We start from the raw sequence: 12,104 nt of genomic DNA on the forward strand, positions 1-12,104 counted from the left end.
TTTTAACCAGGACTTTTTTTTTTAAACTTCCGCACAACTAGCTCATATCAAGTTCACAACAAGCTCCGTGTTTCCCGAGTACTCAAGAGGCCTGAAATAAATCACATAGCTAAGAGAAGGGCTTATCGAAGGCTGGGAAAGTAGGCATCATTCTGGACTTATATGGTAGCACAATCAGCCGGCATCACACCACACTTTTTTATAAAGCCTCTGCTATTTTAAGGAGCCTTTCCTAGAAGTTGTGACCTAAACATGAATTTTCTGTCTCATGGCTCTAGAAGCAGAGAAATACCATTGCTTCGGGAGCTGTCTAAAGTAAGAAAATCCTAAAGGCAAAGCAGCCTGCTGAAAGGCTCTGAGGAGGACTATGTAAGAGTGGAGGGCTGAATGTGGGGAGCACACTTTGGGGCTGTGGGGAGCACACTTCACCAGACACTGGTGACCCATGCATCAGTGTCTCCTAAGTAGGCCCATAGAGATGAAGAAAGCCTAGGAAGAATAAGCTGTTATTTTTGCTTAAAATCAACTTTCTAGCCAAAGTAGGTGCCACAGATTTAAAAAAAGGTCATGACACACATCGGTAAGATAAGACCCTCCAAGTACCTATTTTGCAGGCCTCCTCGACAGCTGTACTCCCACTCAGCTTCCGTGGGCAGACGCTTTCCTGCCCACGTGCAGTAGGCAACAGCATCATTCCAGGAGACGTGGAGGACCGGGTGGTCAGGCCTGGGACACAGCAAAGGCGGAGTGAGGAGGGGCACGAACGGTAACAGGAAACGGGAACCGGCTGCAGCGAAGTGCCCATAATCCCCCTCAGCTCAATCCGGGACACAAAGGTGGTCCTGGACCCCAACTCAAGCCCCAGTTGTGCCACATCTGTCACCTTCTACCACAGGTCTAGTTCCAAGAGGGATTATAACCCATTTGAGGCTGCGATGTCAAATGGGTTATAATCCCTCTTGGAACTAGACTCAACACATTTCTTCTTCTCTTGTGGGCAGGCCCGGACCCCCACAGAATCTCACTTGGTAAGGTGGATGTGGAGATGTACCACCCACATTGCCCTCTAAGGGAGGAGTGCTGCTCCAGCTGCTGGGAGTGCTCCCTCAGGGCTTTCCACAGCTGCAGAGAACCACCAATGACTAATCAGTCCTTTCAGCCTACCACAGCTCCATCCGAAGGGCCCTATTTACCCCAAAGCTGCCTAAGGATCAGTGGGGACTTCTTGGGCCTGCACTGTCGTCTTGGCTTCTCCCTCTGCTCAGTCCTGCTTCCTCCCCCTCCTTTGGGGGAGGAAGGTTGCTTGGCTTTAAACTTCGTGTCTTTCTACTGCAGATTAGCTGGCTATATGTGCCTCATGCTAGCAGATTCCAAATTAGGATTTTTTCTAAGGGCATAGAAAGACAAGGAGGGTTAGGGGAGAAGTTTGAGAATAAGGGGAAACACACATTCACATAGCACTACATAGCCTTAACTCGCTGTTCATGCTTTTTCAAGTGGACTACACACTCCTAGTCCATTCCTGAAACATCTTTGAATTCCCTATGGCAATTCCACCAGGACTTTCATTTACTCTTTCAACAAATGTTTACTGAGTACCTAATATGTGTTAGTGACTGTTTTCAGCAATGATGAGAGATGTGCTTTTCTAAGAAAATGGACTCAGTCAGTGGGTAAAATATAATCCCCTCTGGGTTTTCCTTCTGCCTTAGCTTTTTCTTCTATTAAATTCATGAAAGAAAATGTCACTTGGGAGCTAAGAGGCCCGGTCGACCTGAGGTACCCAAGAATCCTAGGACTGTCTGTCTCACAGTCTATTTCTACTATGAAGGCTGCCGGCTCACGCTTGGCAAGATTTCTGCCCTTTGTCAAGGGACTACAGCCCTAAAGCTGAACCTCATGTACGCTCAGCTCCCTGGCAACAAGGGCAGTAACCAGAAACGTTGTCAAAAATAGAGGCTCAAAACTCCCATCTGAAAAAAGTGGGTTAGGAGAACAGTTTTCTTGGGCTGTCGAGATGCTGAGTCCTGACCCAACCTTTCTCCATCTCCGGGGCTTAAAGTGCTACTCTATTTTTGCCTGAGATAATTATTTCCTTGCCACCCTGGAGACTTGCTGACCGACTTGCAGCTCTGTGGTTTTTCAGTCAGATGGTGGCTTCAAAGTATGTCAGTCCAAGCCTGGAGATCACAAGAATCCTATTCCCAAGGCTGGAGCTTCCACAGCGACCACCTGGCCAGACACAACTACTTATCCATAAGACAGACGGTCTTCTTCCTCATAGTGACCCGCTCATGAGAGAGAGCAAACAGACAGGTTGCGAAGATTAAATATGTCAAGAGATTTGTAACAGGCCTGTCAAAGGGGGAAAAAAATCTTCAAAGGCAGCTCTTCGACTGGCCAAATGAGGAAGGAAGAAGCCACCTAGTAAGAACCTTCTATGAGTGAGGCACAGTGTTTGGGTCTTCACATGTATTATTCCCTATTTTATTTTCCTACCAACCAATTAGAGTTTGTCCTTCTCACCCTTTTACAGTTGAAAATGGCCACTGGGCTCCTTTTCAATGGCACAGTAATCTACTTGGCAATTAAACATGTCCACTGGGGAAAGAACCGCCAATCTTACCTGTGTAGAACAGTAGAGTCAGGCCCTTCTGGGTGTCTCCAGTTAGCGCCTTTAACAGGTAACCACCAGGGAGCAGCTGCAACCTCAAAACAACCCAGAAAAGCTGAGGTTAGCTATGATGACTCTAGAAAAACACTGACCCAGTATGTGCAGGGGGAAAAAAAATTCATGATCTTCAACTTCCATTTCAGTTATCAAATACTTTTACCAGAGTATCAAAAATAAAGATTTATATGGAAATAAATCTTCAATAAATGAGTATTATTCCATATCATAAAGCACCACAATGACTAAATAGATATATATTTAAATGGTGTGTATCTCCAAGAATTTTTATGTTTTTAAAGGATTTATGTATTTACCTTAGAGCGAAGGAGGGGCAGAGGGAAAGGGAGAGAAAGAATCTCCAGCGGATGACCGCGTGAGTACAGAGCCCTACAAGGGGCTCAATCTCATGACCCTTATATCACCACCTGAGCTGAAATCAGGAGTTGAGACGCTCATCCAGCTGAGACACCCAGGCACCCCTCCAAGAATTTTAAAACATGCAGTGCTGGCTACTCCTCTATAATCTCTAAGAAGTGAGAGACAGGCTGTACGGCTCCTACTTAAAAGATGGGGAAACAGAGTCAACCTAAGTGCTGGGCTTAAGGTCAACTAACGTGGTCAGATGCCAAGCTCAAGCACAGGGGAAAAAGCTGGAGCGTGTTTCAAAGACGCTCCTTTAATTTCCAGCCCAACATCAGCTGTGTGTCCCAGAGCAAGTACACTGCTTATCTGGCTCCTGACAGTCCTCATCTGCGAAATGGGAGCAGGACCTCTGCCTCACCTACCTCAGACTACAGAGGAGACTGAATTCCATAAGATTAGGAAGTGCTCTACCCAATGTTCCCACAACCTTAACTCCTACTTTACCGTTCTAGTAATAACCCAAGAAACAAGAGCAAGTGGCCCTCATTTAGTGACTGGTTAAGAACTTGGCTTTGGAGCCAGTGAAAACAAGATTCAAATTACTCACGGTGTGACCCCTGGCAACCTAATGAACCTCCCCACGCCTGTTTACTCACATTTAGATAGAGATTATAACAACAGCCACCTCAGGGGTTATGACAAGGAAGAAATGTAACATCCACAAAGGGCTGACAAGTACCACCTAGCACTAGCACGCACTCGCTAAAGAGAAGTAGCCTCAACTGTGGCTTCATGACTGGAGGAGAGCCGTAAAAAAATCTTCATCATCGCTGTTGCTAATACTAACTAAACAGAAATTTGCAAACGACTCTTGTAATATATACTACATTAGACTCAAGGTTATCCCCATGATAATGCTACTGTCAATCATTTGCATCCTGATGAGCTGGGCTGAGTGGAAGAGAAGGAGGGGATGGTGTTCCTGTTAATTATAGCAATCACTGAAAACACCAAACTCTGTTCTTGTTCTTTTCTTCACATCAGTACAACCAAAACATTCATGGTATTCCAATGACATTTTGATGGGAAAAACCAAATTCTCTTATATTTCAACAAAAAGAGGTATAGTGTCCTTAAGGACACCACTGCAAAGTGTTTTATTTTTCAGAGACCAGGAGAGGCAAAAGGTACAGCTTATTTCTATTTCATACAGGGATTTTCTCACTGACTAGACTGCTGGATGTTTATGGTCCGGTGACAGGTAATTCAATCCATGCCAAGGGAAAATGTGTATAGAAAGCCCAGGTTATCCCACTCTTGTGTTTCAGTATCTTCAGATCACTCACCCAATCCCAACCCACCCCAACACTGATGAGATGGGCCACCAGAAGGTTGTGTCTTAAAATAATAAAAGAACTAAAGACAAATATGACAAAATGTTAACCTTTGTTAAATCCAAGCAGTAGAAAGTGGAATATCTGTTTTTCTTGTATCCTTTTGTGTTTTGAAACATTTCATCAGTAGCAATTAAAACTGATTTATTAATCCCTTCTACCACTGATGGGCATTTGGGTAGGTTCCAGTTTGGGGCTATGATGGATAATGTTCACTTCTACGAACATTCTAAGGAGCTCATGACTTTTAGCAAGTATACATATGCATTTCTGTTGACTGTACACCATGGAGTGGAAATGCTGAATCACAGGGTCCGCATAGGAATAGCTGTAGTGAAGACAGCCAAACACAAGCTTTAATGGCCCATGTGTCCCAAGGTTTCCCACCCCCTTGTTCAGAGGGAAGCTTCCATGGAGCTGGCTGATATAAACCAGACCCTGGTGGGGCTGCTCCAGGGACCTCCCTTTTCCTCTCCTCTTCCCCTCAATTCACTCTGGCTACAAACATTTGCTGAGCACTCACTATCTGCCAGCCACTGAGTCTGATTCCTAAAAGAGATCTTTAACTCCCAGGAATCCACAGAGCATGACTTAAGACAGTTTATTGATAGTGTTTAAATTATTTATTTTACATATTTATCTAACATGGTTAATTGCACAAAGTTGGGAACAAAATATGGAGCTAGTCACTTCATTTTCCTTCAAAACTGTCTACAAAACTCCAACTGCTGGGTCTAGGGACCACCTTGCACACACTAGTGCTAGAGTTCTGCCTCAGTTCCTCCCTCTACCCATACACACTTCCTTCATTTTAGATATCTGCTTTCATTTCTCCCAGGATTCCTCTTTTCTAAAATCTTTCACATGATCTTAGCAACCCATCCCAAACAGACCACCAGCTTACACGACTAGAGTTACGGAGCTATGCAATGATCAATAATTTCAGTGATGTGTGCGGTGAGACAGGACAAACAGACTGACTCCAGATCGGCGGGGGGGGGGGGGGGGGGGGGGGGCGTGTAGGGTGGAGCACCACCGTAACACTGTCCTTGTCCAAAGGCCACTACCTAGTTTTTCTCCAAGATATTAATATCTGAAGTACATAAACAAAGATATATCTACAGTATTATATTACTTCTAATTAAAAATTACAAAATAACCCATCCTTGGCATCCAACTATCCAAAGGAACACCATACAGTTATCAAAAAACACTCTGAAGTTGAAATAATGTATATAATATCTCATGAAGCTGGCCTATAGAATAGAATACATATTTGATTCTGTTTTTGTATAATACATGCATGTGAATGTATGGTAGTATACTCAGAAGAAAAAAACTTGGAAGAATATACTTGCACTCACAGAGGTCAAGACTACGGGAGTAATATACTTTTTAAGATTGAGCATGTATTACTATAGAAAGAGTTCACAACTTCAGAACTACTGACATGTTAGGCCAGATAATTCCCTGTTGCAAGGGGCTGTCTCGTGTACGGTAGGATGTTTCCTAGCACTGCTGACCTCTTCCCACTAGACGCCAGTAGCACCATCCCCCACCTAATTGCAGCAGCCAAAAGTGTCTCCAGACATTGCCAAATGCAGAATAACCACTGCACTATGATAATCGGGGGGGGGGGGGGGGAGACTGTCTTCCTTAAATGCTAATATATAGCTCATAGAGGCATAGCAGTAAGCACATCCAAGCCTAGAACCAGGCTACCTGAGCCTGAAAAATAGCACCACATTTTACAAGCTGCATGATCTTGGGCAGAAAGGTTAACCTTTCTAGGTCTGTTTCCTCACTTGTAAAATGGGACAGTAACACTTCTATCCACTTCTCTGGGCTGTTGTGAGGATTAAATAAAGAAATGAACATAAAGAGCTTAGAACACTACCTAGCACAAAGTAAGAATGACACAGTGTTAGCTAACATTATTACTGTTATTCACTTGTTATTGCATGTTGCAATATTCTCTTAGAGCTTTCAAAGAACATACATTCTAATCAGTGAAAATCTTCCCTCTAATACTTCTTCAGCACGGGCCCCAGCCAACCCTCAGTTCACCCTTTTCGGAAGAAAGATCGGCTGAAGAAAGTATTAGAACATGTGTCATTTCCAAAGAACTGTCAAGAAAAGTGTATAGTTGTCATTTTCCATCACAATCATGATGTGAGAACCATCTACACATAAACTAACCCATTCCCTAAAGCAAGTAGCACCACAGAGGGGGCAGGGCAAGGATGTGATGGGCATAGCAGACGCAGGAGGAATCCACATTCACCAAACGCTAAACCAGACAAAGCCTGGGAACCTGTAAGAGTACCTACACCACGTGCCTGTCTGCAAAGAAGACTGCAAGTCCCCACTGTAATGATCAGACACACAATCAGGAACCATTTCCCCATCTGACACACAATGAAGAAAAAGAAAAGGTAATCGAGGTCACCCTACAGGAGGACTGATGCGATGAGAGGTAGGACATCACTCACCCTGGGAATCAGGCCTTAAGAAAGCCATGATGTTTCCCAGCCCAGTTTATGGCACATCCCAATGTCACCAGGTGCCTTCCTTTTCCAAATGTCACTGTTAACATTGTGTTTTTAAAAACTTGTTCTTGAACTCCTGGTTAGCGTCTTAAAAATAAATGCTATCCTACTATGTTTGGGAACTTATGAAATAAAATGATTTCTGAGAGTCATACATGAGCCAGTGAATCAAGGACATACTGCAAATCCTGGTATCTCTAGTTCTTTGGCTTTAACACGAAGAGTCTTCCGGAGTATTGCCTGCAGAGTAGCAGAAGCAACATGAGAAGACTGGCATCCATGATGAGCCTCATCCTACAAAGAGAACGTTATTTTTTTTAGTGTGGTTGCCCACCTACAGATTTTCTGTTCAACTGAGACAATTCCAGAGTTGTTACAGCACTTCCTTATATCCAGGGGGAAAGGACTTTAACTTGACCTATTTCTAGTCAACCATCTCCATAGCAACTGCCTTGGGTTTTAAGTTGAAACAGCTGTACCAGACAGCCAGTGACCAATTACAATGTAAATAGGATCCATGTGAGTATTGATGTCCCCTTGAGAAATGGACTTCCCAGCGCAAAGACAGCTTTTCTCACCTCTCCCTGGGGATATAACCAGACTTGTAGTAACAGTTGAAAGAAAAGAAATGGAGAAGATATCAAAGGTATCTTTATTCTTGCCAGAGGTGGTAAATCATGCTTTTTATACACACACAGCCTAGAATAAAGTCGGCACAGGGGATAGAGCACTGTGTAATTATGCATATTAAAGCATAAAGATGTCAAGTTCACAACTTTACAACTGTTCTCTTAAAAATTAAATGCATTTAGACAAGCAAATAAAAAAGATGGACGTTTCTTGAAACGTAGTATAAACATGACAGTTACCCTATAAAAAGAGCCTGAGAGAATTTTCAACTGGCACCAGTGAACAATGAGAAATTACAGATCTGTTCAAATTCATGAAGTATAAATAAAACTGGAGGAGAATTCCGAAGGAATCAAAAGGAGTAGAAAAGCACACAGTGAGTAAAAAATCTCTTCCTTTGGCACTCAATACAAATGTGGAAAGTAAAGAACCAGGTTTGAATAAAGAGTAAAAAGAAATTCATCATTAAAATAGGTAGTCAGGTTTGACAGCTTATGTTATTAAATCCTAAATTAGGTACCTTCACTACTTAGTAGAATTTGTGCAGGAGAAAAATGCATCCTTTTTCAAACAGAGTACAAATATTTATGAAACTTAAAATGTAACTGAAAATTTTCAACAACTTTTTGCTTCAGTTCTTAGTGAAATCCCTCAGGCTAGGACACACCAAATTCCCATATGGCAACAATCAGTACACTCTATAAACATTCATTACACATCCTTAAGACAGGAGTGGATGCACAGTCACTCATTATACCCAATGTTCAAAAAATGGCCCAAGGAATGTTTGGGCTCAAAGAACCATTAAGAGTGATGGAGTTTACTTGTTGTCAGTTGTATGGGGAAAGTTGATTTGGGAGTTGCTTCAGTGAAAGAAAAAAGAGAAAAGTACTTTTTAAAAAAATAATTTTGGGGCGCCTGGGTGGCTCAGTGGGTTAAAGCCTCTGCCTTCGGCTCCTGAGATTGAGCCCCGCATCAGGCTCTCTGCTCGGCGGGGAGCCTGCTTCCTCTTCTCTCTCTCTGCCTGCCTCTCTGCCTACTTGTGATCTGTCTCTCTTTCTCTCTCTGTCAAGTAAATAAATAAAATCTTTTAAAAAAATAATAATAGGGGCGCCTGGGTGGCTCAGTGGGTTGAGCCGCTGCCTTCGGCTCGGGTCATGATCTCAGGGTCCTGGGATCAAGTCCCTCATCGGGCTCTCTGCTCAGCAGGGAGCCTGCTTCCCTCTCTCTCTCTCTCTCTGCCTGCCTCTCTGTCTACTTGTGATCTCTCTCTGTCAAATAAATAAATAAAATCTTTAAAAATAATAATAATAATAATTTTTTACTTCTTTAAGCAAAGAGGTGACCATGTAAATTGATATAACCTATCTTCAGAGCAATTTGACAATACTCAGCAAGAGGCTACATCACATGCATACAGAGTGAGGAGACTGATTGAGTCCCTTATTTGTACATCCATATGAAGGAATAGAATGGTCATTAAAAACTATATGTGGGGGTGCCTGGGTGGCTCATTCAGTTAAGCCTCTGCCTTCGGGTCAGGTCATGGTCTCAGAGTCCTGGGATGGAGCCCCATATCAGGCTCTCTGGTCATCAGGGAGCCTGCTTCCCTGCCCCCCACCCCGCCTGCCTCTCTGCCTACTTGTGATCTCTGTCAAATAAATAAATAAAATCTTTAAAAAAAATTATATGTGGGGAAAACGTAATTGTTGGATAAATGTTTGCCCTTTACAGAAAGTGAAAAAAGTCACTTACAAGTATGTGTATACAAGTCTACTTAAAAATATTTTCCTATAGACACACAAACACTGACACCCCAAGAAAAGATTAGTTAGTACACATACTGAAATGTCTGCAATGGTTATTTCTGAGTGTTGAGATTATGGGTGATATTTAATGTTCTTCTGTAGGTGCCATTTTTAATTTCTAAATTTAATTTCTAAACAAACTTTTTCAGATTTTCTAAGTTTTATATTTTTAACAGAGCTAAGAGACTTAATTTTACATTGAAAAAACAAAAATAAGAAATGTTAAAAATATTTATTAATCAAAAAAATACTTATATTCATTATCCTACTGCAAACTTTTTAAAAATCATCTTCTAGTTTCATCAATAAGCATACACATTTTAACATATTTTTTCCAAATTATATATTGATCATTTTCATTAATTTTACTAAATACTTTCCTATGTTTAATGTGAATTTCACAATAAACATTTTTAGTGGCCACACATAATATTTTGACATGCTGCTATATCATAATTTACCAAATAATCTTCTAACATTGAAACACTCAGGTTGGTTTGGTTTTGTTTTGTTTTGGCTATTATAGACAATTATACAGTGAACATCTTCAAACATCTTCACTTACATTTTTTATTTTTTTGTTTCTGCTAAATATCTAGAAGTGGTACGTTAGTCTCTAATAAGCTCTTGCTAAAACTCATGTTCATAGATACACGATGTATTTTTTTTTTTAATCTATAACATTAATAGATTTTGTGGCTAGTTACCCTCGGGAAAGAGGGCTGAGCATACATAAAAGTTCACGGCACTCTAGAGCAAGGTATTTATTATAATTCTTTACAAGGAGACTCCATTTAGGCCTCTTAAATTGCTAGTGGCTTACTTAGATCTTTTTCAGTGTATAAAAGAGGGAAACTGCATTAAGTTTAAATGCGGTTTTTTTTTCCTTCATGCCTTACAAGCTATGAAGCTTCTGAGAAAAAAAGGCAAAGAGAAGACAGAATATAGTAAATGCATCCAAAGAATGGGAAATTCTCTCACACAGGTTTTTTGGAGGGAAATCAGAATATGAATAATCCCACCTAATTTTGGTAAGAGAGAAGAAAAAGAGGAGAGTCATCACCCCAAAAAGCATCATGACAAAGAGGACAAAGACTCTTGCTACCCAGGCAGCCCAGGTGCACAGCCAGAGATTATCTACTTCCCACCTGATGTCCCGACACGCCTCTGCAGAGGGCCGCACGGCATGATGGTTCGAGTGCTGCCCCTTGAAACTAGAGGCTGGCACAGAACGTGCCCATCTCAGCCTAGGGCTGCAGGAGCACAGAAATTCTAAAAGCTTCCCAAGGCTGACTTCTTCAGGGTACCAGCCTGACATGAACATTTCAGCCGGCAGCTGGACCCTGGGCCAGCAACAGGAAGGTTGACTGCTGATTCTCCGTGTGACGACAGCACGCAGAGTAGGAAACATATGCAAATTTAAAAAAAAAAACAATACTGTGTATCTTGCAAAGCTCTGTGAGAGCTGCTGAAGCAAACACAGGCTTGGCAGGGAGTGGAAACCTGACTCTAACACTCAGGTATGCCAGGCTTCCCCAGAATGGCTGCACACTGAAGGCAGGCCTGCTTACAATGTTGCTGAGTTTTAAAGGTGGGATGGTTCTGGAAAGCTATCTATTTAAACTTCCTCATTTTACAGATGAAAAAATGAGCCCCTAGGGTGCCTGGGTGGCTCAGTCAATTAAGCTTCTGCTTTCAGCTCAGGTCAGGATCCCAGGGTCCTGGAATGAGCCAACCTCCCTCCCCCAGACTCCCTGCTCAGCGGGGAGTCTCTTTTCCCTCTCCCTCTGCTGCTCTCCCTGCTCATTCGTGTTCTCTTTCTAATATATAAAATAAAAACTTTTAAAAAAAGAAAAAAAAAAGAGCCCTGAAAAGGTGGTAGGCAGAGCCAGGAAAAGAACCTTACAACTGCAGATTTTCAGTTCATAACTCTTTTCCACCATACAAGAATTTCCCAACAGTTTACGACAAAATGTTGGTAGGTAAAGGGGAGGTGGTGATGGAGCGGTTCCACAGTCATAGCAGTCTACGTAGTCAGGAAGGCACTGGGCTAATCAAGTTAAACTAGTTTCTTGTTTGTTCGTTTTATTGGAGAACTTTTCAAAATCTTTAAACTATAACATGTGGTTAAGTTTTGAGGAAGGAGACACAGTATGCACTGAACCAAGCAGTTCGCCAAGTGGTTAGTGGGTTCCAGTCCTGCGTCTCCTCCTAATTACTAGCTATGTGACATGGGAAAAGTTACTGAACCTCTCTGAGCCTTGGTTTCCTCAACCAGTAAAACGAGTACAAAAAAAGAAAACTTATAGGGCGCCTGCGTGGATCAGTGGGTTAAGCCTCTGCCTTCAGCTCAGGTCATGATCTCAGGGTCCTGGGATTGAGTCCCGCATCTCGCTCTCTGCTTGGCAGGGAGCTTGCTTCCTCCTCTCTCTGCCTGCCTCTCTGCCTACTTGTGATCTCTGTCAAATAAATAAAATATTTTAAACAAAAACTTATATAATAGGCTTGCTGTGTAGATTTAGCGTAATAAACAGTGAAGAGATACATACTCTTATGCATACGTGGGTGTCAGTACATTACTGGAAATCTATAAAAACCAATTTACGGTGACAATCTTCCATTCATTCACTCATTCATTCATTCAACAAACATTCCATGAACATCTGCCCTATGCCAGCCCTGTGCT

At 42.2% G+C, this 12,104-nt stretch overlaps 1 protein-coding gene across 5 annotated transcripts in view; it reads right to left on the reverse strand.

The window, feature by feature from the left end:
* Positions 1-12,104, reverse strand: part of LOC111143975 (sulfatase modifying factor 1) — a 101,687-nt gene that overhangs the window by 53,955 nt on the left and 35,628 nt on the right. For 3 of the 5 annotated variants that reach the window (XM_022498019.1, XM_022498018.1, XM_022498017.1), the window contains 2 exons: positions 2,627-2,709; positions 604-726 (listed from right to left, as the gene is read on the reverse strand). In XM_022498019.1, the coding sequence (XP_022353727.1) occupies positions 604-726; positions 2,627-2,709 (206 nt within the window). Of the gene's footprint in view, positions 1-603; positions 727-2,626; positions 2,710-7,160; positions 7,275-12,104 lie in introns of all 5 variants that reach the window. The other 2 variants (XM_022498016.1, XM_022498020.1) reach the window with 1 other exon arrangement.

The sequence above is a fragment of the Enhydra lutris genome, unplaced genomic scaffold, assembly GCF_002288905.1.
Source record: "Enhydra lutris kenyoni isolate GAN:26980312 unplaced genomic scaffold, ASM228890v2 scaffoldscaffold10, whole genome shotgun sequence".
In the NCBI taxonomy this organism is placed as follows: Eukaryota; Metazoa; Chordata; class Mammalia; order Carnivora; family Mustelidae; genus Enhydra; species Enhydra lutris.